The following is a 27,651-nucleotide window of genomic DNA, read 5'->3' on the forward strand; positions in this document are numbered from 1 at the left end:
CGGGTGGAGGGGAAGGGGAAGCGGAGAGAGAGATGGAGAGACAGCGATGATATACTGGGAAACTGAAAAGTGAGTAAGTTGCTTAGAGGAGTAAAGAGTGACAATTACTGTGTATTACACGTTGCTGAGCGACAAGTACACTTCACAGAAAATGAATTGGGCCTGTCAAGAGCCAACAGTTTGAAGCCTAACTTCCCTGAATCAGCTGAGTATCACTGTGTGTGTGTGTGTGAGAGAGAGAGAGAGAGACAGAGAGAGGGTGTATTTCTAGGTGATGCACTCTACCTACTTGAGGTATTGGAGCAAACAGCAGCCTGACACATCCTAAGGCCGTCAGTGTAACAGCATGTAATTACAGTCTGCACGGTACAGTGTTTTATGTGTGCAACTGTGGGTGTCTGTACATGTGTGCGCTCAGAAGCTTCGACACTGGAGGAAAAATCTTGACTAGCCCTCTGAAAGTCTGTAAAGAAATTCGCTGCGTTCAAGAAAAGGAAAGAACAAAACATGTAGAGAAATCCAGCTTAAACACGACGTAATTAAAAGCTGTAAAAGTTATATTTAGCAAAACATGAGAAGAAAATGCAAATGGTGTTTTGGTCGGGCGGCTTGTTTTTTCCTCTAGCTCGCTCTCTGCGTCTCTCATCGACACTTACAAAATATACAGACACACTTACTGTCACGCTTTGTTAATGTAAGTACACTTCATATAGGTATGAGGGCGCTGGTTGCCATGGAGACAGTGTTGCGGTGTTATGGGATGGAAGTTCTCGACTGACAACGGCACGTCAGATCTCCGCGAGAGGAAAGCTGCAGGCTTGCTGATGTGAGGAGGTTGACTGCTGTCTCCTGACGGGCTCGGGATGCTGTTTGGTGAAGAGTAAAGTTGGTTTCAGACGTCGGGGAGAGGATGAAAGATGCACATTCGGAACAGGAAACGCACGCTAATAGTACAAATTGTCAGTTTCAGAATTAAAAACCCTGCAGGTATTCATGCTGCAGAAAAACTGTGCTCCTCTGGCAGGCAATCAGACTACCACAGGTGAAGGTAATTCTATACAGCTGCACTCCAGACCACTCAACACTCACTCGTCTTTAACAGATCAGCTGAAACTGTTGCTTGTTAATCGTCAAACACCTGCACATTAAACAGGCGGCCCTTGACTTGCTCATTTGGACCCTCTCCCTGTTTTTACTTTTACATTTATTGAATCTTCTTTGCTTCTTCAGACTCTTTTTTTTTTCCTGTTTTGTACCTTGTTGTATGTAATTTCCTTCCTACTCATATACACCATCCTACTGCCATAAATGTGCATTAACCTGCCATTGAAAATCAGTGCTGTTTGTGTACTGCACTGACCTTGTTCAGTGTGGAATTCCCTGCATACATACCTTCTGGGACTGCTGTCAGATACAGAAGACTTGGTTAGACATTGAACATTGAATGCCATTGATACTGAGTGTGAATGAGGAAGGATAGGCCAATGAAGCTAGAATCCACAAATAATAGCACAATGCCAGCATCTTTGTGCGTTGAAAGTGTTTACGTCTTGATAAGTTGAGGACTGTAATTTACGATCAATTTGAATTTTGACTTCTTTATGGTGCTAGATGAAAAGTTAAGAGAATTTCCCAAATTTCATGGCCAACCATCCAACTTTTCACTCAAAACAACAAATGTGAACCCTGAAAATCAGGGCGTCACCGAAGTCATAAGGATTCACGCGTTGAGGTCCATTGACCATTTGTGCCACATTTCATGGCAGTCTATCCAAAATCCGTCAGAACATTTCACTACAAGCTAAACATGATGGCCTGCTGGCGCTGCAAGAGGTAAAGTCAGGGAATCATGGAAGTCATCATGATTTATCCTCCGGGGACCATGAATAACTGTCAAAACCTTTTCTGACAATTCATCTAATAGATTTTTAGAAATTTCAGTTTGAACCAAAGTGGTGGACCAACACTATCATCCCTTGATGATACTGTGTGTTTGAGGTATGGAAGGTGTCTAAGGTAAGAGCGAATGGGCTTGGGAATGAGTGACTCACAGGGTACGGAAGTTGTACTGAGAGATGGTGTGAAAGGGTTTCTTTCTTCCCTTTTCACTCGACCCCCTTGCTGTCAGGCTTAGCGACCTTGGCAGGTGGTAGGTTCGAGTTAGGTGAGACTGATGGTTGGTCCACATGTACATGGATATTTTTAAATACAGGGTTTTTTTTCTCAGTCATTCTCAAACAAAACAAGAAAAAAATCCATCCACACAAGCACAAAAAATTGATATCCAATATCCAAAGAGGCTTTCAAGAACACGTCAAACCAACGGGTGGTGGTATAACCCAAACCTAAAACCATGTTGGCTGATCAGAAGCCTGAAAAAATCTATCACTGGTAGGCTACCTGCAGCTGGTGATCCGATCCGAAGACACGACCTGCCTTCACCACAGCACACAAAGGAGATAATGGCACACACTCTGTCATCACAGGCCAAAAACACATCAGCACTGCAAACAGAGTTACTGAATATCTTCACTCTGGAAGGAGTTTTCCAAAAGCTCCATTTTCGGTGACCTAAAATGACATTTATGTCTTGATGAAAGGCCAAAAAGCATAGAAAAAGCTTTCTGAAAAATATCCGCCTGTGTGTGGACTAGGCATGAGAAGGTACAATGCCATTGACTGAAATTGGAGGATGGAAGGAGTTGGCAGCTTGCTGTGAGGCTGCAGCTTTCAAAAGTTTTTTTTTTTCTTTTTTTTGCTTCAGCTTAATTCAACTTTTACTGTGGTTGGATTTGTCAAGATTTTTGACAACAAGTGTAATTGTTTTCTGCACTCTTTCCTGCATATTGGCCATAAGTTTTCTCATGCCAAGTATCATCTGGTCTTTATATGGGGTGGCGGCGTGACAGACGGACTAACATGTTTCTGGTTTTGGTCTTTTCATGGGATTTGTTGACAGTAAGAAAAATATAGAATAACACCAGCCATATATCTTAAACAAGGTATATATCCAAATTAATTATTTTCCCAGCACATCTTAATGAGATCATGCTTTGAAGTCAATCTATCTATCGATCTATATATATATGTGTCACTTTGTGAGAAAAAGCAGCAGCGTTCTTATCTTTTCACATTGTACATTTGATGATAAAAAGAAATGCATGCTCCTGTGGCCTGATGAAAATGGAGGATGAGTTGGAAGAAGTTTTGAGAAGTAGAGTTTTAATAAGTTTCAGGGCAACACATAGATGTTTTGCAGAGAAAAAAGATAATGAAAGTTTCACAAATAGATAACATTACATCTCCTCTTCCCTCGATTTCACACCCACACTTGCAGATTTTTTCCTTACTGTTTGTGATTATCTATTTTTCATCAGAAAAATAGATCTGAGCTGAAATCTCTCCTCAGAATGAGTTCCTCCTGCAAATAGAAGTGGTAATTTCAAACGTGGTAGATGGTACTCCTGAATCTTGCACCTCACAAGCTGTCATGCCACAGCATTATCTAGTATTATCTGTAAACTTGTGATTTTATTTATGCTTTCCCGCCCTTCCCTGAACAGACTCTGCATGCTTTTCCTTCCTCCGCTCTCTCTCAGGTAATGCTGCTGTGATTGCTATAAATCTTAGTGATTATGTTTCAGGGCAGATCCCAGCTTATCCACAAGCAGGATCTGGTCGGTAGGGTGATGGCAGCGTCAACAGGGATGCAGGGTTGGCAGCGTAATCAAGGAAATACTTTGCTGAATTATCCCTTCTGCGATGAGTCTCCTGAAGTATCTTTTTTCATCAGTGGCGTGATTACTGTAGGAAGTTGTAGAGGGCCCTAGAAGATGTTTTAGAGATTGAATCAAATGAAAATAAATTAGTTTTCATATACATCAGGGATTGATGGCGTACATGATGCATGCTGATGCTTCTGTTAGTTAATGCAAAGCCTGGCATGCTTTGAAACAAACGCAATCGGTCAATCGTGCAGGAGGACTTTCCAAAAATTACATTAATTCTGTAACCAAAAAAAACTAAATCCATACATTTTCTATTCTATTTCACTGAACATGTAACTTCAATTAACAACTGGTGACAGTAAAGTAACACATACAAACACGCATCAGAGAATCATTTAATATTAAAGTCCTGTTTTCAATTCAAATTGCTTTCTTATGTGTGACACTCTGGTTTATCCTGGTTTGAAACATCATAAAGCTTCATCTCTGGTTCCTCAAAGAAGGGAAAGTTTCCTGGTAAACAGCTGTTCAAGAGAGATGAGCCACAGGGATGTCAGCGCGTGGCCTTATTCTCTTCTATCAAATACGACTGTTTCCTCTGAAATCACACGTACACACGGCAGCTTACACAACCAATTAAAAAGAAAAAAACATGCATATACTCACGGACACTTGCGCACACTTTGATCCATGTGCACACACACCGACACAGACACTGATGCAACAAAACAGCAACAACTGGAGCAGCACTCTGATGATAATTACTGTGGCTGTGGTGTAGATGCCTGGAGAAAGTGTTTGTGGACTACAGATGACAGGAGAGGTTGGTGCGCACTGAGGCGGCATCGTGCCCTGTGCAGACAGACGGCAGAGGAGTTTCTTTCAGAGTTTGTCGCGGTGCAGCAGGATGGCGACACAGAGGTCAGGCAAGGAAGATCAAGATCATCAGACACTAGAGTGGAATCAGTCCAGGCAGCAGATTTAACAGTGCACCAGCAGCTGTGAATATATTCAAGATTCATTGTAATATATTAAGTTGGAGGAGCTGAATGAAAATTGAAAAATTCAAAAAAGCTGCAAAAGGCCTTTTCAAGGTTTCTCAAAGCTGAGATTTTATTTTTCTTAAGTCACACAAGGCTTGGCCCGACGATTAGATCAACCTCATTGCACAGCAGTTCGTGAATGGCGGTGCTAAACGGTTACAGCGCTTGTCAAGGTTGAAAAAATTGCCAGAGCACACACCAGCAATGTACATTACACAAGTAAGGCTCTGACTGGGTGCTGTGGCAGTGCAAAGCAACATCAGCACATGTGCAAAGGTTAAAACTAAGAGGGAAGCACAGGTGAAGAATGATGAGCAACCTGCACTCACCTCTTGATTTTCTAAGGGTTAGCCAGAAGAGACTGCTGGCTGCATATAAGCCAGATGGTAAACAAGCAGCATTTTAAGAGGATATTAGAAATGAGAGAAAGGCTCCTGGAAAAGTGGAAGCTGTCGCTGACTTGCCATCTCTAAAATACTTTCACAATGACCTCTGCAAATGCCACGGCAGTTTCTTTGTTTTTTTTCTTCATATGGAGGCATGAAAGTAAACATGAGCGGGTACGAAAGGTACACAATAACAACTAGTCACGCAGTACTAATGTATTTTTGAAAGGTTTCTTTTCCTGTGAATGTGTCCTTCTGTTGTCCGGAAAGCCTATCTATTCTTATTTAACCCGGCTGATTTCATTTTGGACCAGCTTCTGTGCTGGGAACAGGTAATGCCTTTGACTTTTGCAACAGATTTTCATTAAATTTATGAATGTGCTGCAGTCACAAGCAGAAGCCTATTCCAGCATGCGTGGGACTGTGGGCACACTGAATAGGCTGAAGCTACATCATATGGAAAGTACAGGCAATCATAGCTGACACATCCACCTGATGACTTGCTGTTTTATTATTTATTTCCTAAATAGCACTAGTGGCTAAATGTCACTATTTTCCCAGTAATTACTTCCTTTTATCAGTCCATTTTAATTAATAAATGCTGACAACAGTGTGTTGCTTTATGAAATGTGGTGAAACACTTACCTAATGTTCCGTCCACAGTCCTTGAGACCCACACATACTCAGCATGGCTTCATTATCTTAATACTTTATGATTTTCCTGATTTTCTGTAAGTTAAATACACAAAAAACACGATTTTAAACCTATGACATATTACAGAAACTGACACATTACTTCTTTTTGGGATCTCAGAGACCCCAGCTGTAAGATATGGTTTAATACAGCAGATATTTACGTGCTTCACGGTTGTGACAGTTAATTCTAATGCAGCACCTGCAGCGCACCTCCCCCACACCAATCCTCATATACAAATCTACCTGGATTGCTGTTAATGGAGTTTTCTGTAGGAGGTCTAATGGGGAGTTTGACCTCTCTGTAGTCTAACTGACCAAAACAAGTAACCTTCATCAAATGTGCAAGCTAAGTTTGCTGCAAATGGAAGGGTTACCACTTCAGTGCATCGCTACTTATTGGACTACAAAGGATTCAGAGTACATAGTTTCATAGACTGAACATGTTTTTAGACAGGAAAAAAATTGTACATTAGTAGTGACCGGAAGTATAATTCAGACCTTTAAATAACGCACACGCATGCAAAGAGTGACTCTTAGAAGCAGCATGGAGATTATTCGACATGTCATTATGTCTTTTCTTCTACAACTTCCCTCTATCTAATATCCTCATTGATTTCGCTCCATTTGCCAACACGTATCCCCCCCTTGAAGGTGACATTTGTTCTGCTTATTTCCTCCACACCGTAAAGGCCAACAGTTGAGGGGAAACAGATGGGAAATTCAGCTCTCAGTGCTGACGATCAGCTTTGTTCCACTGGTTCATTCAAATATACTGAAGTACTTTTAGTACTGAAAAAGCAAACATAGTCTAACTCTGCACCCATCAATAAGTTGACCGTGGCATGACTGCAGTTAGTTATTACTGTGATTATTCTACTCACTCTCAGAAAGGAAGTTATGTACAAGTACAAAGAGAGAAGGCGTTATTGCCTGTAATTATCTCTCCCCGCTTACAAGGTGGCTATATTTATTAGTATCTTGCTGAAGGTAGTTATTCTAATTGCAACATCTCTCTGCAGTAAGTAAGAAAGAGCTCTCAATAGTCTTTGATTTAGTTTCATTTCCTGCATGTACTGGCAAATTCAAATACACCATTCAACAAGTGAATAGCCAACTCCATCAAAAAGAAAGAAAGAAGGGAAGGAAAGGATGAAAATACAGTGGCCACCTCAGCCTGCAGTCTTCAGCTCGACGTATATTTTTGTTTAGGTAAGATCAGCTTTCACATGCACACACACACACACTCGGACAATGGTTCACTTTCCCACCATTTGAATCAAAAATAGACAAGAATGGGAAGTCTGAGAGGGAATATTTTTAATACGTTTGTCAGAAATGGTCTATGTGCAGCACCATTCCTCTGTCTGCCCACACACAGCAGGTTACATAAATGGTTTCAATGCTCCGGCCCACTCAGTGTTTCAGCGGGCAGCCCACAAGTGAAAGAATTAGAAATACACAGAACGTATCAGTGGTGTAGTCTGGTTATTGTAGTGGGTTTACTGTGATGATCCCCTCCCAACCTTGCACACACCCGTCCTGGAGCAACACCCCGTAATCACATCTACACTCACTAAAGCTTACAGTGCATCACACAGTGCTGAGGGCATTCCAAAAGACTGGATATGTGTTATCAGGATGAAACCTCCCGCAACAATTTATTGTAAGCACTACAAGACTTAAACAGCCATGGGCATTTACGACTGGGGAGATTTAAACGCTTTGGACTCTCGACTGTTTTCACAGTCTTTTACCAGCTCATACTGTGCTGTTACTTTATGCTCACATAGTTTTGTATCTGGACATGCTGCATGCTTTTTTTTTTCCATTTCCAGGGGAATCTGCTCTGTGGGATTGTGAGCTGATATTGTATTCAGTTATGACTGAGTTCTTCCACATAGACAATATAATCCTATGTTTTGTGTGCTCAAACAGACGGTCCTGTGATGACAGTTGTATCAGCTGTGTCTTGACCCGGAGATATCATACATCATATGGAGGCACGCAGAGATGGAGAGCGTAGTAGAATATTAAACTCAAGTAAAAGCACTGTTACCTTGAAGGTCCCATACCATGGAAATGCATTTCAATTGTGCTTTGAGATGTTAAGGAAAAACTGTGACATGACGTCGCTTAGAACGGCCATTCCTCCAGCTCACCCGTGTTCCCCCTATCTGCATCGAGCAGCAGCTGCTGAAATGTTACCGCTGCTGCTTTACTCTTTTTTCTTTTTCTTTTTTTTTTACAAGAGAGGAGGAAAGGAGAGGAGAAGAGATGGCTGTGTTTTTATCTCTTTAGAAACTAATGTTGTGTTGCACTACGGACACTTCATATCCAGGCCAATTCACACACTTGGGAGTAAAGCATATAAACAGAGAGGTGGAGAGTGGAGGAGAGGGCTCCGTCCTGTCTATTAAGCAACCAACATTATATTATTTTGTGCTACGGATGCTTCATATCCAGGTCAAGTCACTCACCTGTGAGTAAAGCTTAGAAATGAGAAACTGCACTGGGTAGATGTCAACAACGGATCAAGCAACGCTGTTCATGGGCTCAGGATTATCGTTCACTGAAGGGAAAACAGCACTGCAACTTTACATCAGTATTGCACATTAATGTTACAAGCAAACGCAAAAATTTGACTTGAAGTAAACAACAATTGGACGATTCGTCATAAAACAAAGCAAGTAGTCCACATGCCTTACTGTGCTGGAGTCCCTCACATATCTGAATGTTACATATTATTTGGATAACATGCCCTTAAAAATCCACTACAAATGTAAGTTATTTTATCATTGAAAATCTTTTTACATTTAAGTAAATTAACTCTGTTTGACAATACAACAGCGTGGTGATGTAACTTAATTCTGGAGAAAAGGAAAGTTTGAGACTGAATAATTGGAAGAATGAATAACAGTTTGCCAGGTGCTTGCCAGCATCCAGTGGATGTGAATGGTCATCCAGTTCAGAGGAAAGACAAGAGATGCCTGTGGTGATGAGGAGGAGGTTACGACCGTCTGGTAGACAGAACATGTGGCGAGGCATGGCTGCTCAATGCTCAACAAACTATCAGCACTGTACTGCCATGAGTGCCGTCAACACAAACGCTGAAGAGGTTCTCTCTCTCTTTCTCAAGCTTAAACCAAAATTCAGCTCATATTTAATTGAAAAATCTTTTTTTTTTGTTTTTTGTTTCAAACCTTTGATTTGACCTTGTTGTCAAGGCAGTAATTGGTGGATTCAAGTGGCTCTAATACCTCACAAAGAAGGAGCTGAAGACTGATCACGCAAATCACTCTGACCTCCTGAACCGAGCTAAACTACTTGGCTGCCAGTATTTTCAAAAGTTAAAGGTAAATGTAAATGCTTACTGTTACCTCCCACTCTTAGGCCATGTTTAAGCGTATTTCGGCACAAAATTAGTCATTCAAATTTAGCATACTTTAAATACACTATTTAAGAGTCTGGATGCAAGTACACTTTAGTATGTTCACTATACCAATATTTGGTGTATCTTTTCATAAGGGTGTCCCTCATGGTTCAGGTGTGGGTACACACCCGTGCCTTACTTAGCCTACTTCAAACAATGGAAGCCAGTGACTCAATGCTCAAATGTAACCTCTAGAGAGTGTCTGAATTGTGTTACTGAGCCCTTTTTTAACTATGCTGAGGAACATAGTTAATATGTTAGTTCATGTTTGTTATATAGTAATGCTAACTTTGCAACTTGCTGTGTCCGTGTGTATTTTTAAGAGGGTATAAAAAATCCCGGAGCTTTTTTAGTGTTTATAGAGTGCACATATACCTGCAAATCAAGTACACTACACCACTGGTCACAGGTCAGGTCAACCCGCACTATTCAAAGCTGAAAGAAAGCAAAAACGACAAAAATACAGACACATGCCAAACACCTTTATTTTCCAGTGTAAGAAGGAATCATTTTTCTACTCAGCTTGCGGAGATTTTGAGAGCAGTCGATAAAAAAACAACACACACAAAAAAAGAAGCCCACCGTGCACTCTAGACTCAATAGCGATGCTGCGTCTTCATCTTCAAGTATCTTCTTGACTCCTCCTCACCATCCTCGGACCTGTTCTGTTTTTTCTTCACTTAATAAGGAAGCTGAGAGAAGAGAGAAGCAAGGAAGAGAATATGGAGTCAAGAGGGAATATAAATGACATATTATAATCCACAGTTTTATACATGAAACCTGTGGCTTTTCATGATTACTTTGTTGCTTACTGCAGGTTCGAAGCATGTAATAAGACAAAATTGCTCAAATCCTTGCTAAGGATACATCTATATCTATGGACCTATCTAGGTCTATATACTATTAAAAATTTAAAGCATGAGTTTAATAATGAATAGGAGGTCACGGTCAAGTCAAAAGTAACAGCAATTTAAAATGCTACTTCTAGCAGCTTAGCATAAAGCAGCAGTTAAGTGAAGCATCTTAGCACCTTAAATACACATCTGCTCTGTAGACTCTGCAGACCAGCGAAACAGATCAAATGGTTGTATGTTTCATATAAAACAACACACAGTAAACTGAACAACAGCTTTAAGGAATTTAAAAATGCACGTTCAAGCAGTTCTCCTCAGGCTGTATTCGCATTTTAAGAGCCAGCCGCAACTTTACTGCTCTGCAAATCATATGTGGTGTAAATACTGCCGCAATCTTTCTTTTGTACGGCTGAATTGATGCACGAGCAGCAGTAAATATAGAAGCTCTATCAAAGCAGTCTCACCTCAGATGTGACAGATCTATCATTTGTCACATATTTTGGGGAAAATAAAGCCAATGTTCAAGTGGTACACTTTCCATAAATAATCCCAGTTAATTGCCAGTGTAACCAGGACAATCTTTTGTTCAGGCACACATACAATTCAAAACTTGTGAAGAATAATGTTTCAAATGATAAATGAATGATGAAGAAGCCCGATGTTTTCCTTCAGTGACATCCCTTTTCCCCATAACTTATGCCAAATTTCAGATTTCTTTGAAGGAAACTTCTTGGAAATTAGGAAAATATTCAGTGATTAAGGACCAGTAAAACAAAGCCTGACCAGGTTGATACCATGGCTAAAATCTCCATCAATGGGTTTAAGTAACTGGACAACAATCACTGGGCTGGCACAAGCAATTTGGTCCAATTTGGTGATCCATAGGTCACGACAGGGTTCAAGTCCCCATGAAAATCAATTATCTGCTCTGGTGAAGTTCCTGCAACATCTTGAATCCTCTCTTTCTCACGTTGAGGTGACCTTTAGCTCAAAGTGGGACTAAATCGCTGTTGTCCTGGCTCACTAAGATGAAGGTTTTTAGCATCCCCACACTGACTGCATGATGACCAACAAAAAAACATCCATGATGGACCCATGATTTCTGATTTTCATGGGGAAAGAAGAAAAAATGTGCAAATATACTGTATACTGAGCATCCCAGAAAATGCCAAAGAAACACCTGAATCAACAAAGTCAGACTGTAAATGTCTATAGAAATTTTAGCTGAAAGATTGGTCTCAAGAGAAAGAAACGTGCACATTTTGGAGGGAGTGTTTCCAATCGAACAGCTGTCTTAAGATCAATGAAATAATGGGAATGGATGGGTCCTGTTTTGGCCTGGGTTTGTGCGCTGTGTCTGCAATAACTTTGCAGCGATTTTGTGTCACTTCTGCTGATTTTGAGATTCACTGTACGCTTCTATATTGTGTTTGAATAACTGTTGAGTAAGCATCTGTGCATCTTACCTGTAGGGGTATCCATGGTACTTGGACCTGAAAATGGAGAGCAGGAAGCTGAAGAAAAACACCACCAGGCCAAGGCCAACCAGGCAGATGACTGTGAAGACACACACACACACACACACACAGATTGTCGTAATAAATGTCTGGTTAGAAGGGCCAATAACACAGCTGAGCTTGAAACCGAAGCAACTGTACACATACAGCATCAAAATAAAACATAAAGTAAAAAACTGCAACATGATCTCTAAAACTAAAGTTCCTATAACTCAACTTAATGCCTTCGAGTTTGCATATTTTTCCAGCTTTTTGCAGGTCCTGCAGACACCCTGATATATGCATAATAATTATTACACAATGGCCTGTGAGAATATTTGATTCCTGGCTAAAGGCAACCATTTAAATCATTTCACGCGCATTATAACCGCTGATGTAACTCTCTGTTTGATCTCTGTTCAAATTGAATGTGCTTGCAGGGTTTAGACATGGTACACACTGAAAGCATCCTCTTCTCTTCATGTTGGTGGTTCTCACACACACAAGCACACACAAGCACATGCCCGGGCCTGAAGATGCACAGCCAAAGGGGGAGAAACATTAACTATCTGACATTTGCTGAAATGCTAGAAGAAAGGACGTCTAAAACATTACCTGCTGCTCTTCATCATGCAAAAACCTTTAAATATTTGCATTTATTTCGGTAATCCCTCAACATCTGCGTCACTGCCTCCTCCTCATCATCAACCCTGCCATGCTGCAGAAAATTGTGTTTGCAGCTATTATCATCTTATTTCCTCAGTGGCTATTCTAAAGCAAAATATACATAAGCATGATCTTTATTCTGCAGGGGAATTTTGTGTGTCTCTGTGTGTGTGTGTAGGTGTATGAGTGTATGCACACACCCTCATGTAGCAGCTAATCCTTGAAAAGCACTGTGTTAAATTAAACTGTCACCACCGACTGATATTGTTAATCAGGGATTAGGACGAGGACCTCTTCTGGAGACTAAATAGTGAGATATACACTTGTTCTCACTGTGTGTGTGTGTGTGTGTGTGTGTGTGTGCACACGTGTGTTTGTGTGTGCGAGACAGAGAGAGAACAATTGATATGACATTCGAGTCTTTGAGTAAACTACCACAGGCACAAACACTTAGAAACACACAGGAGAGCCACACTGCAATCAGTGTGTGTGTGTGTGTGTGTGTGTGTGTGTGTGTGTGTGTGCTTTCTCATGCTTTGTTTAAAACACTGTCATTCTTTAAATACATTTATTTGAGACGACAGGGTTAAATGAATGATATATCCTCACAAATGTGTGTGACACTGACAGAGTGACTTGACTGAGAGCTCTCCATATTTGAGAGTGCGTCTCCAAGGAGAGCCCTTACGCCCCTGCGTTCCCTGCGCTGCCACATCTACATACAGCATGTGCCTGCGAGCGCGTAAGCCATAGAACGTCTGTGTATCTTCATTAAGTATAGTGGAATGTATTTCCCATAGCTCATCAATTATGACTGAGAGGTATCTGAGTATGCTTCTGTGGATAATGACACTCCCATAGACTCACACACTAAGCATGCTAATACGTTAAGTGATTTATGACCTTGGCGAAATGACAAGTTGTTTAAGCTGAATGATTTCCCTCCGTGACAAAGGTGGTAATCCCTCTTTTGACTGTATGACTTGGCTCAACTCGAATCATGATGTATTGGCATGGTGGAAATAAATGTACATTTCCCCGGCATGAGAAAGCCAATAAACATATTGAGTTAAGCCTATCTCATTAGGAGGGCAAATATGAATAGATATTGTAATGCTGAATGGTTCGTCATAGTTTATTCTGTGATTAGCAACAGGCTTCAAGAGACATTAACTAACTCATCGTCAGAATACAACCACGCACAACTGTTTCATTGTTTTTATGCAAAACTGTAGCAGAACAATCTGCTGCCTTTCTTTCTTTCTTTGGCTCGTTAACGTTCACGCTGCCCAGTTACAATTGAACCAGGGTCTGTAGACAAATGTTTAATGCTCATTTCTTTTTTTTTGACATTCTAACCATGTCCAACAAAAACAAACTTAAAAGCAGCTCACATGCTGCCTCTAAATAGTGCCCTTATGGATATCTGTGTGGCTATGACTGAGCAGTATATGTGCCGACACGACCGCGCCTGCACTGTGTATATCTGGGGTACGATGCAGGAATCGTTTGCTGCGCTTTAAGGTCTGCTACTGGCCACTACCTTTTTATGAAATCTCGACCTCACCTGCAGGCTGTTGCTGACTGGGGGCTACAGAACCACTGCCTAAAGGTTGCAGCCCTGAAACATCCCGGCCACAGCAAAATAAGAAGAGGATAAGAAAATACAGACAGACGGCATACAGACAATTATGTTATGATTAAAGAATGGTCATTATTCAGCAGTATCAAAGTTTGGAGCTAAATAACAACACACCCTGAGTCTTTACATGGTGTGTTCATGGACTGTATTTAGTACACCACCGCCACCAGCAGCCATCATTCTTGATATGTCACACATTATCTGCCCTCACTTTCACCTTCCTTCTGTCTCTCGTCTCAATTTGTCCATGACTTGTGCAGCACCTCCCTTGCTGAGAGACGGTGTATGCCCGGTTATTTCTGGCGGAGATGCCCACGGAAGCAGCAGATAAGTGTAGCTTCACTCAGCAGTATGGAAGCTATATGCCAGGGATTTAACACGCACATCCAGTGATTACACTACCATTCAAGCCTAATCCTCTCTCCATTACTGACAGATGACTATTCTCTGTGCTGCTTTATAATGCCCTTATTTAATTTGGGTGTCTGTATATGCATCATTCCAGTGACAGCAGTGTGTGGGATATAAAACTATTTATTCCATGCAAGCATGTGTCTTGATATTGTGCATGCTTTACACAACAGGTTTATGAAAGTATTAGTCGGCTTGCACACTTATAAAATGTTGCAGTCCTCTGTGCTGGACATGTGATGTCACACCACACGTCACACAGGTGATACTTATGTGAGCACATATCCACCTGTGTCTGTGAATGTGTTCTTCTTCAGTCTGATACTGAGAAACAAGTCTTACGGTGGTTATAAAGTCATTATCATTTTAATTGCTGAGCTTTAACATCTCCAGGAGAGCTCATGGGTAAAGCAGAATAAAAAAGTTAATAATCTTGCCGTCAGATTTTTTTTTGTGCGTGTGCATACATGTGCGTGCATGAGTGTGAGGCCTCACAGAGGCGACTGAAAAGCTTCTCTAGTCTAATTAAAATCCACTTGTGTGTAACCGTGTCTCTGTGTTTGGGGTAATTGACAGTGCAGGCCATCTAATATCTAACTCCGCTTCTCACAATCTGGAGATCATGCAGAAACTCTGTTTGGACAGTAAAGGAAAAAGTTGAAAGTCAGTACGCCGTTAGTATGGTCAAGTGACCACCTCCCATTTGAAACGATGAACTGTTTTACAGCCTCAGCACTTCCAGACAAGACTCATCAGGAGACTTCAGAGACCATCTGCCCTTCAATTAAGAGATTAATGTTCACTTCTTTCATTTGTGTGTCTTGTTAGAACAGAATACATTTGTGCTTTCTTTTGAGCAAATATGACAGTACACATTAGTGGGTTAGGGGTTAGGGTTACATGGTCCCTCTATTGTCCATTTCCACGTTTGTAATATTAGGCATTAAAACCCAGAGCATGAAGCAAATCTGATTTCATAGAAATTCAATGACACCAACTACTAATCACCCCCCATGAACTCTGAGTTGTATTTATGCCACTTGCTCAGAGATTTGAGGAAATCTGCTTGACAGCTTTAAGCTAGACAAAAGTCTTCTCAACATGCTACAGTAAAGCATAACCACATAAACACCAAGGGCTGCAAGTAAAAACATCCTTTGCTAACATCATTGCTGACTAAAGTGATGCTTTCTGGAAATCTGGTCATAATTTTGCAAGACAAACCAATCACAGTCTATTCGATATAATGATATGTTTTCTAAAATAGCACAAATCGCATCATTAAAAGCATTAGATAGTTGACATTAAAGCAATGTGTGTTGCCTCAAACAGCAGTTCAAGGGCCCCATTATTCTTCATTAACTTACAAAGACCTTCCATTCTTATATCTAAGAATGAAAAAGAACGGCCTTTGCCGGCACAAGGTTTCAGGCACATCTTGCAACCGAAGGCACACTGTCTCGAGGTCTACCATCGGGGATTCACCTACAGTGTAATCAGTGTAGTGCACCTCTAACACTTAGTGTACCCGTGGCTGTGCGTGCATTGTGCTGGACTAACTGGGTCTGCCAGAGGGTCTGGGTTTGTATAGAAAATTCTCTGGCTCTCAAGGTGGACAACAACAACAAAATGCTTCTTATGAAAGAAAAAGAGCAGAATATTAAATTAGAAACATCTCAAATAATTTCATGACAAGCAACAATGGAGAGGAGCGGGAGACATGAATATGCATACTGTATGTTAATAGAGCTGCTAGTGCACTGCTGGGATTTCACATGGTTGATGAGACATTTACAAACGCGCATTTGGCTGCAGGTGCTGTAGGAATCTATCAGCCCTATTGAGTGTGTCTTCTGCTGGTTCTGGTATGTGTGTCTGCTGGATCCAGAACAGCTGATCTGCTGTGGTGGTGGTCCGCCACCCTTCTAAGCATGATTTTGTGTCATTCTGTTTATTTAACATTGTAATTCTTCATTTGTTTTCCACGTTAACTGTGTTTTAAGTATAAAGCTTCTTACATCGTTCATTTTAACATTAAACCATCGCTTAGTATTGTGAGTGACAGAAACACAAATCGGTTGAATTGTGGCCTTGCTAAATGTTTCAGAATCTCGTTAAATGAAATTAATCTTCATTAATAAATAGCCTATTTAGATAACTAAAATCTGGGTTCTTGATTTCTGATTTTCTGAGCTTGCCGATCACCAGTGGACTGTGCCTTTAAGCTCTACTTAGCTTGCAAATTGTGACTATTGGGTGATTGCATAATGAGTTGCTACTATAGTAAATCTGATGTTAATTTCAAACAGAATGTGAGTACAAATTGAGTAATTTGCACCGACAAAAAACTTTTTGCATTTATTTATTGGACCATTCATAGACATGCCCAACTCGACTCCAACGGCAGCTTCTCTGCCTGTGGTATTTCTGTGGAATAAGAACAACTTTGGCTCTCACATGAATGTTAAGATAACTGTTAGATATATCAGTGGCTTTTCTAAGCGTCAAGCTGATGCCTGAGCTCTGAATGCACACACACTTGAGAGCATGTGACAACTAACTTTTAATAGTCTCAAGATTAACTTGAGTAATTACAAGCACTCCAAATCATTTTCTTGTCAAGCCAAATAAGGTTCATTTTCATAATGCCACATAAACTTGCTAGTGAAGGTTTGTACATTCAAGTACATTTAAAATAAGGCTATTACCACGGAGGACATAAAGAAAAAGGGGCTTTGCATGTCAGAGTCAATCAAGCATTCCGTGGACATACAGTATCTAAATAGTGTCGCTGTGTATTCAGAGGCAGTTATGGTGGAGGTGAGGGGTCATCTCAGTGATTAACTGCAAAGTGAAACAAGTGCTTCTCCTTTTCAGAGCTGCTCCAGCTAATTGACAGTTATGCAAATACACCTCACACTCATGAAAGTACTGTGATAATGGTTCACTTATGCATGGAGTGTGTGTGCGTGTGTGTATAAGAGTCTCCTGTCTCAATCTTAATGTTACCCTTTTTTCAACCGTTTCAGTACAGAGCAATTTCTCATGAAACTCGCTCTTGGTCAAACCATTTGCAGCTACTTCTATACAGTATATGTCAATAAATACATAGAATTACATTCAGTTTGACTGTCACACGTGTCTAAGTGCTTTTTACGAGTCTGCATTCACCCATTCAAACAACATTTGTACAACCATTCACACACTGATGGCACAGCATCCGGAGCCATTTAGTATGCTGACCCAAGGATGCTGTGACGTGTAGACTGCAAGGGCCAGGGATCTAACCACTGACCCTCTAATGAGTGGACGACTGCTCTACCTCCTGAGCCATAAGAGGTCAAGCCACACTATTTAATCCACTGGATAATATGTGTTGCCTGGCTTCAATCTCCTCCATCTCTTTGCACTGGCAATCACACATAAACATACTGTATGCAGCCAGAAAATGACATACAATCCAACCATAAATAAAGCAAACAAGTTGAGGTTGGGGAAAATCTGCACACAGAAGCACGAGAGGAAGCTCAAAAGACATTTGTCCTATTCACTGTAACCTGAAGAAGCTGGGAAGCCAAGTAATGAAATGTTTTTCATTTTCATTTTCCAGTAATAGAGAGTGTCAGCAAGAGTTCTCGCAAAGAAATAACTGCTTATGAAGTTTGCAAGTGTAGGTTTCATCTTAAAGAAGGAGGAGCACTCTGGCTAAGTGTGACGGATAAGCTCCTGAGCGGAAAAACGATTTTCCCGCTGTTAATGTTGCAGTCATGATGATGCCATTTTTGAAGAGATCTACAAGGCTGAAGTGTAAACAGCAGAGAGGAGAAATTATTGCTAATACCTGTACTTGTGGCCTGCTTTCGACTACAGAAAATTTTAATTAGTTTGCGCATTTCTAGCTGAACAATATCTATTTGTGTATGTGTATGTGTAACTCGTTGAAATGCGGAACCTTTTATTGTGTTGCTCTGTGCTTTTCTTAGTCATAGATACACCTGCAAGAGTTAAAGCGTCACAGGATGTGTTTGTTCCACAAGAGTTTTTACCTCTGCAGCACCAGTGCTGCTACCTCTGATGTGTACACACTGAATGTTGCGGGGATAAATAACCCACCTGGAGTCTACTGGTAGTTGCAAGGCGGCTCGAACAAACATACCACTCAGCTTCAACACAGCCTCAGACCTCACTTAACCTTACTTAACTGCTTCACTCAGAACGCTCCAAAACTGAGCAACTGAGGATTGTAAAAGGAAAGAAAAAGGGCAATTAACAAAAAAAAAAAAAAAAAAAAAAAGATAACAATTTTGTCTACTTACTTCTCCTCTTGCCAACGTCTCCCTTGGAGGTGGCAGCCTCATTTAGCAGCACCATCCCCATGGTGATTGCAGCATCTGGGACAAGGTTGTCAAGGAAACAACACACTGGTACAGAGCAGAGGTGGATGCTGGGAGTTTACATTGCCCCAGGAGGAACTGCTGGACACGCATATGCACTTACAGATCCGCGAGTACGTGTGCACAAAAGCACTGGAGCAGATTAGCAAGAGCACGGGTCACATGTGCCGTAACAGCACAGCACATAAACCTGGAGAACTTTGCCGATGGGTCACTCTCCATTTTCTTAAGTACTGTAAAAAGGGGAAAAACTGTTTTTGAATGAATCATAAGCAGTTTTTTCTCTGAGAAAGGGGAGGTGGTGGCACGGCAACAGATGGTAACACAAAACTAACACATTTCTTCTGTAAACCTAATTAATCCCATTTAATTAAACGTATGGTGGTGCAGCCTTAAACTTGGAAGGAAAACCACATGATGGATTCCCCAGTCGAGTTTTTTTTTTTTTTTTTTGAAAAAAGCCCACACAATACAGTAGCGTCAAGCTAGCTCGGCAAACATCACAGACTGACAAAGGCGCAGAGTACACATGTCACAGTCATGGCCCTCGCTTATGCAAATGATGCTCTCATGTAGTTTAAATTGTGATGCATTACAATAACAATAATATATAAAGGGAAAAAAAAAATCCTGAATGAACCAATTCTGAATCTATCAACAAGGATGTGAAAAAGGAATTGCTGCAAAGATGAAAAATGTGCTGTCAATCAGCTAAGAGTCTGTGACAGAGTCTCCGTGACTGTGTGTCGGTGAGATCTGTTGTGATCTCCAAATTTTGACTCATCTGCTACCAGCACATACATTTTTGTAATATCTGTTCTCAGGCGGAAGCAACAATTGCAGCTGCAGCTGGCCATGGAGAAGTGGATATCTTGTTTTGACCTTCGTCTGCTAGGATTTCTCATATTTTCTTTAAACTGTAACATTTTGGGAGAGTCTGCCCTTGTTTTTGTGGGGAGCTTGGAGTGGGTGGGGAAGCACTGCTGCTGTAGGCCATTCCAGCCAATTGAGAAATCAAACTGGTTCCCCTACAGTGGTACTATGTACTTGTGTTACTTAGCTATTTTAAATTGAGCTAAATTAAGTAAGAAATTGGTTGACTTTTTGGAATAAAGACTTAAACATGCAACTGTACAATATTGTGAACATCTACTTTATAGAAGCAGGCAGTGCTGCATTCAACACAAGCTAATGTAAAACCACTCCAAAGCACAGCATCACAAGGCTTTTTTTTCCGATAATAACTGGAGACTTATCAGTGTATGAATAAGGCGGTGCAAACTCATTGAATTATAACTATAAAAACAAACTTTTTCCTGGGCCTGCAGGCATCCTTTCTACAGCAACAGAATGTCAGAAAGCACAGCACTGTCAGTGTCATGAGATTCAGTGCAAATATCAGTGTTTTTATCACATCCTATAATGAAGGTAATGTATGTGAAGGAATTTTCTATCACAAACCTTCTCTTCAGTTAGGAGCCCAAAGATCTCAAGGTTGGACAACACGTGTCAAAGTGTCCACGGTTAGAGTGGTGGAGGTAAGGGCATATGTAGGTAGGAGCTAATGTTTGGTTTTGACTATCCAATAGAGTAACACAAAGACAGAAGGCAGGTATAGAATATCCATAACAGGGAATAATTCAAGGAGTAGAAGCAGAAACATGTGACATTGGGGGTATTAATACACCTCATGGTGTGACACTACCTTGGTCACTTGTGGACATTGTATTACTTCTTGATGCATCAAGCCTGCAATAAATACTTCTGCTTAAGAAATCTGAAATCTCCTGGTGAACTCCTTCCTTCAGCTCAGAAGCCTGAGAATTTCCACCACAATCTATGCTTATGCAACTGCACATGATACCAGGGCGTGTGTGTGCGTCTGTGACAGTCATAAAATGTGTTTACACCACCTGCACAGACAACAAGGTGTGATAGCATTTCAGCAGGTGTGTATGTGTGTTTCATTCAGATGTAATCAGAGGGGCAGAAAATAAAAAAATAAACTGTGTGAGCATGGACAAACAAATGTTGCTCTGCAGCAGGTGCGACCTTGGACCTGCTATTTCCCATGGGGGACAAACACAACAGCTAGGAATGAACGGTATTCATTACCCACACACATAAAAGCAGCAGTACAAGTACACGTGCAAGCAGACACAGATGCAGAAAAACACAAACAAAAAATCTATGCAAGTACACACATACCCACACACGCACACGCACACAAACACACACACACACACACACACACACACACACACACACACACACACACACACACACACACACACACACACACACACAGCCTGTCATCAGGGGTTGAATTTGGAACAAATCAGGCAAGGCGGTGAAGTTAAAAGAGGACACTCTCTGGTCTTTGTATTGTCTGTTTGTTCAGTCCAGCAGGCAGTTTCCCTATGGACAATGGACACAGATGACAAAGCCCAGACAGCAAAATTGGATGCAGGTTTCAGGCATACAAGCCTGATTCCAAAGAAGTTGGGATGCGGTGTAAAAATAAATAAAACACAATGTGATACGGTGCTAATCCTTTTTGTCATATGCTCAAACACTACAAAACAGTGCAAAGACAATATATCCAATGTTTTACCTCATCAACGTCACTGATTTCTGGAAATATATTCTTATTCTGAATTTGATGCTAGCAACATGTTTTAAACAAGCGGGGACAGGAGTAAGAAAAGACTGGGGAAGTGGTGGAATGTTCAAAAAACACCTGTTTGGAACAGGTGATACTATCATGACTGGATATGAAAGGAGCATCCTTGAAAGGCTCAGTCACAAGCAAAGATGGTGCGAGGTTCACCACCTAGTGACACGCATGATTGTATAAAGAATAAAAAAGGATATAATGGACATTACAACACAGGCTCAGAAACACGTCCTAAATCTGTTGTCAGTTAACACAGCATCCCAACGTTTTTGGAACCGTTGTGTAAAATATGTATGAATCATTGTACTACAAGTATAAAATTGTTGTTTTAAAGGTTGCTTTTATGAAAGCAACTGGAGGATTAATGGAATTTGTCGACGTGACGAGCTGTTGAACTTTTTGCAGAGTTCAATGGCTCTGGATAATTTGCATTGCGCAGCACCTGGTTTCAATTTACGCCATGAAACATACAGCCTGAAACGCGTCGGTGAAAGGATACTCAGAAGAAGGATGATGTGAGACTCAGCCACAAACTGAGCCTGACTGCTGCCATGAATATAACTCTGTGGAGAGAAAGAGAAAGACAGAGGCAGACAGACATATTAGTTTACCATTGCTCATTTCAATTTCAATTTCAAAGGTCACATGAGGAAACACCAGTGAAACTTTAAAGTTTAAGGAACATTGAAAAATACAGTACGGAAATAGAGGGCTGCGTTAAGAGCAGTGAAAAACAGGACTGAACGTTGGGCCATATCGAACAAAATAAGGTGGAAACTGAATCACGAGAGGGATTCGGAAAATCATTAATCCAGAGGTTATAACCTTTTGTGACATATGTTTTCATTGTAAGTAATATTACAGAGAGTTAATGTCTGGTACAATCCCACGAGAGAAACTACCTACAATGATGCCACACTTCCCTTTATCAAGAACAATAACTGTCCCTGATATAAGCCGACCTGGACTTGGTTTGCTTTATCATGATGGACGCAGGAAATGTAGAACACAGTATTTTGCTCTTTAAGGATACAGTAGGACTTATTATGCAGGAGGCAGCAGCAAATTGCTTGTGGGAGCTTGATGCAAATGCAAACATATGGCTTTGTCAAATATATGACCAGGGATGTCATTTCTGTGTCTGTGTGCAGGTCAGATTAAGAATGCATGCTTGTGTGTGTGTGTGTGTGTGTGTGTGTGTGTGTGTGTGTATTGGGAGTCATACAGATTTTTCTCATGTGGTGCGTTGGTGTATATAGGTGCGACCTTTTCACTGAGTGGGCGAGGAGGTCAATCTAACTCTATAGGAACACACATTCCCTCCCCAACCTCTACAGAGACTCCCACTGTTTAACAAGCCACTTCAGTGCACATTTCCTGCTTTAATGCTGCTTCCAGATCTTTCAGAGAACCAAACTAGTGCACAAAGTCAGTCGAACAATGATCTCAAAACCAGCAAATGGAATGTTGCAGAAGATAACTTATCCAGATATCTATCAATTGAGAGATTCGTGTTCTTTCATGCAGCGTCAGTCATGTCGCGGTCACAGGTTGTCCTCGCCAATCCTCAACAGTGTGGCTCTGCTATAAAATGAGTCAATCTGACGACAGATGACAGAGAAGCGAGAAGAGGACAGGAGAGTGGCGCAACCCTTATTGATATGATGATTTCAGTCTTCAAAGGCACATGCACATCCTTGGTGTGAATGAAATCCACAAGTGATCCAGACCTGCTGTACAAGTCACGTACAGATACTCTGCCTCCCTCCACAGGGGAACAAATTAAATTATGTTATCAAACAGAAATTACAATATTGTATGTCTCTGTCCAGTGTCATGCTCTGTGGCACCAAACAACCACCTAATACAAGTTCTAATATCGTCTCGACCAATATCTTTGCGACTGTCACATCCACCTTGACTGCCTCACATATTAATTAAATCCCCTCGAGCTAAAACAATTTAACCAATGCTGACAGTCATGACAGTTAAATAAGAAAAAAAAAATGGTGCAACCTGAATCACTGACGTAGAATAAATAAATCCCCTGATACACTGGCCTTTGAGCTCCTAAAACCTCTTGACACCTTTTGGCAGGGACTGATGATGCAGTTCCAGTCCAGCACACACTCTGCTGAGATTTCATTGATAAGGATCCAAGATAAACTGGATGCTAGCAACTCTCATGCAAGTCCGTCACTGCGAGATGCTAGTGATGAATATATGTATGAGCATTACAAAAACAATGTTTTGACAAGGTTGCCTTTATCAGGGTTATTTTTACAGCCATAATTATGCCCCCTGAGTGTAGTGGGGGATGTTTTTTTTTTTTTTTTTGTTAAATTCAGCTTAGCAGTGACATTTCTTCATCGCACCACGATGTATCAAACGGTGACAACTGAAAAGTGGAAATTGAAAATCACTGTCGTCAGACCGACGTGAAGGACAAAATTAGCAGAGGTCGCATCAGAATTCTAAAAATATCAAAATAAAATAAAATCATTTTTAATGTCTGTGTTTTATTTTTCAGCGGAACTTGTTTCAGTGGGTTCTAACGAGCCAACCGGTGTGACATATCCCGTCAACGTGTCAGTCTTCTCTGTGTAGATCACCGTCTGTTAAAGTCGGTACCCTTTGTCTCAACCATTGAAGAGTGTCTCCCACACAGCGCGATGCCTCGGCGCCTTGACTGGCATCTGTCTGCGCGTGATGTGAGGGAAGCAGAGACAGACAAAGGAAGACAAAGTGGAAGTCTTGTGGAAACGAGACAAATAGAAGGAGAGAGGGAGGAAGGAAGTATTTCAGTGTGTTTCTCTTTGTTGAATCCCTGCAGATTATTTGCTCCTACGTTTACGGCACATCCAGGGTCTGTTTTTCCACTTGACTGCACCAGTCTTCGTTTCTTTCCCTATCAGACTGGAATAAGGATGGAAAGATGAATGCAGGGTGACAAAGGAGGAGGAGTAAAGGGTGGGCAGCTTTTTCTTGCTTCAGTGGAGAGAAATGACGATTTCTTGCACTTGAAAGCAGACATAAAGACGACAAAGGCTCAAGGCTGAAACAGATACTTCCGTCTTCAACACAAACCTGTTGCTCTCTATTAGCTGATTATTACCCCAAAGAAATAAGTCACATTTGGAAGGTGGTGACAGATTTCTTAATGTAATTGCTATTATTATTATTAGTAGTAAATTAATTGGAGAAAAACACAAACACACAAGCCAAGAAGTACCTTGTGTTTTAACTTGCTGGCACAACATCCTTTACGACATTTGGCTTCGCACAAGCATACACATGAAATTTATAGGAGTGAACTGGGTGCTGATTAACTAGCACTGCACTATGGTACTGTCTAAAATGAGGAGTAGTTCTGCATTAAGATTGCCTTGTCCCTTGACAGGTGTTTTGCAGATCCTCTTTTACACTCTGGTCCACCAATAATTTAAAATGAGAGCCTTTATCTAAGCCTGTACATTCACAGAGTTACGAGTTCACAAGGTACACAGAGCCACATCTAGTGCACTCAAATACAGCAGCTCTAAAATCAATCCTGCCTTTCTGAAACTTTACGGGGTCGACAAAATCTTAGAAACCAAATAATGCAGTACAAGTCAACAGCACCACAAACTATGGCCATTCATAAGGAAATAAACAAAAATGCAACCTTGATACTGTGGAACACAAAAACCACAGAGTTGAATTGCACTCAATTTAGCAAGGTGCACCTCTTGTGCTGTATGGCAAGTTTGTGCAGTAAACTGCTGATGGATTGCAGCACGTTGGTGTAAACGCACACAGATAAACTTATCGTAGAGATTTTGTGTGTCAATATTCTGAAAAAAGGAAACTGGACTCAAGATGGGATGAGATGTTGAAAAGTCTTGAACACCCGGACTGGGATCAGGTGAATTTATCCCTGATTTCATCCCAGATTCAAGGGAAAAAACTGTATGAAGAAAAGGGTACTTTGAGAAAATGGCACAGCTGTGCCTCATTACAAAAGGCTAACTAACTAGCCTATAAGCTAACCTTAATTGAATGAGACAAGCTTAGTGCCCCTTTCAGGAGATTGCTCAACTGTCACTTGGGAAATGATCGCTAAATCAAGTACACTACACTACAAGTAGATGAGGCGCGTTAAAGCAAATTGGGGAGAGGAAAAAAGGAATTACAAAACACTAATAAGGCCTGAAAAGCTAACAAAAACCTCAGACAGGTGAGAGACAAGCACATCAGCATCTGAGAGCAGAACTCTCCTCCTCAACATGAACAGAAACTGCAAATCCAGGCTACGGGCAAGAGCAGTGTTTGGGGGATGAAAAATTCCCCAATCCATCGCCAGGCACTTCCAATTAATCTGATGGATTAGAATGCAGGAGTTCCATTCATTAATGTGCAGAGCTGAGAGTGTGTGTGTTTCGCTGTATGTAGCTTTGCATGTGTATGCTGAAAACCTGTCAGTAAATGTGTGTTTGTCAATGAGACTGTTGCGTGGAAGAAAGTGGATATGTGTGTGTGTGTGTGTGTGTGTGTGTGTGTTCATTAGAAAGACGTAAGACATCACGGTGGTCTGGAAGTAAAAGCAGCCACAGCACACTGAGCTAACATGGAGATAAATGGAGGCGCAAACACAAGAGTCACACTCCATAACTCCTCTCGCTGTTAGATAATCAAACACACAGGATACCAACAGAGCAGAGACCAAATTAAACACTTGCGAATAAGGCCATGCAGTCTTGGAAGTGTGGTCCGATGTCGAATACAGCCAAATATTATGCAAAAAGGGCCTTTTTCTTACATACATTTACATGACAATGGACTGAGACAAATGAATGTGTACGTACAGAACATACACATGAAGATAGCTTCCACTGCTTTTGCTGCGAATTAACCACCACTACAGCACTTTGACATTGAAAACATAAGAGAACTTCGCTTCAACACAACGTTTAACCCTGGGAATCAAAAGAGAGCCTTCACTGATGTCTGAAAAATCAAACTGACAGCTGTGTTTGGCCACAGCATACATCTTTCCCCTTGCTGTAAGGGGTGGAATCGACCCTGTAAATGCTTGAATCAAGCTAGGTTTTATTAGCGTCAAAACTGTGCCAGAATGTCCAACAACCTGACAAGGACACAAGCAAGCACCTGTTTACAGCCATCTAAAGCCACTAGAGCCTTCTAAGGATCCTTCGTACTTCACGACATTCACTGGAAAGACTGCAAGAACGGATGTCTTAAAAGCAAATCTGTGAGAACAGTTGTATTTGTTGTGTCGTATAGTGGTAAGTTGTGATGTTTCTTTATTGATCTTTTAGCTGAATTTATTTTTCTGCTGCCTGAACAGTTCTACTGGGGAACGGATAAAGTGCTATCAACCAAATTATTGTCAGAGGATAAGGCTGGAAATATTCCATGTTTTTGTTACAGTCAACATTTCCCATGAAAGGATCTTGTCCTTCTCTCAGTTGTAGCTAGAAAGTACATTGGATCCAAATAAAGACAGAAATCTTTGAAAAAGGGTCACGGACGGACACACACACACTCTCTCTCTCTCTCACACACACACACATATATATATTGTTAAATATTTAATAAAGCAGTCTCCCAGAAGAGCTGGGTACTGTAGTTTGTAGAAAATGGTTGTTAAAGTAAACATTGCTTATGTTGGGACTACTTTCGGCTGTGCATTTTAACACATTTGGAGCACTTGTGACGAAACCGTGACCATGTTCATCCTGATGATGACATATGACACCAAGAGATACTATTTGATTATCAGACACATGTTTTCTTTGCCTTTTTAAAAAGCCTCATCCTGGGGGTCAAAACATACAGACAAAAAAAAGAAAATTCTCCTCCATAGTCCATAGTAGTTGAGAGACGTTACCAACCAGCTGAGGATAACATGACCTATTATGCGATGAGTTTTTCAGCACAGATCGTTGTGCAAACAGTTTTTTTTAAAAGCTGTGATGTTTTATTGTGGGATGTCGAAGACAATTCTGACAACAATTAGTATTCTTGCCATCGTTTTATTTCCCACATCCTTGGGTATAATACATATTCAAAATGCACTAAATAACTTGCATGAAAAATACAAATTCAATGGTGCGATTATTCCTCCAGAGGATCTCAAGAAAATAGATGGTAAAAGGTTAACTCAATTAAGTATCTAAATATTAGACAGAACTCGAAATATTTCAAGACCTTTACCAAACACCTCCC

The 27,651-nt window shown here is 40.9% G+C and overlaps 1 protein-coding gene across 2 annotated transcripts in view; it reads right to left on the reverse strand.

Annotated features, from left to right (window-relative positions):
• Positions 1-2,757: 2,757 nt before the first annotated feature.
• Positions 2,758-27,651, reverse strand: part of LOC143319614 (dolichyl-diphosphooligosaccharide--protein glycosyltransferase subunit TUSC3) — a 71,725-nt gene continuing 46,831 nt past the window's right edge. Inside the window, exons 7-14 of one of the 2 annotated variants that reach the window (XR_013077095.1) lie at positions 21,923-21,986; positions 18,669-18,743; positions 11,604-11,694; positions 9,866-9,975; positions 9,659-9,718; positions 8,331-8,422; positions 5,803-5,886; positions 2,758-4,580 (exon numbers count right to left, since the gene is read on the reverse strand). Coding sequence is in view for 1 of the 2 variants with exons in the window: in XM_076728715.1 (XP_076584830.1) it covers positions 9,960-9,975; positions 11,604-11,694; positions 18,669-18,743; positions 21,923-21,986 (246 nt within the window). In the remaining variant the exon portion in view is untranslated. Of the gene's footprint in view, positions 4,581-5,802; positions 5,887-8,330; positions 8,423-9,658; positions 9,719-9,744; positions 9,976-11,603; positions 11,695-18,668; positions 18,744-21,922; positions 21,987-27,651 lie in introns of those variants that run through there. The other variant, XM_076728715.1, reaches the window with a different exon arrangement.

The sequence above is a fragment of the Chaetodon auriga genome, chromosome 4 (genome assembly GCF_051107435.1).
Source record: "Chaetodon auriga isolate fChaAug3 chromosome 4, fChaAug3.hap1, whole genome shotgun sequence".
Classification (NCBI taxonomy): domain Eukaryota; kingdom Metazoa; phylum Chordata; class Actinopteri; order Chaetodontiformes; family Chaetodontidae; genus Chaetodon; species Chaetodon auriga.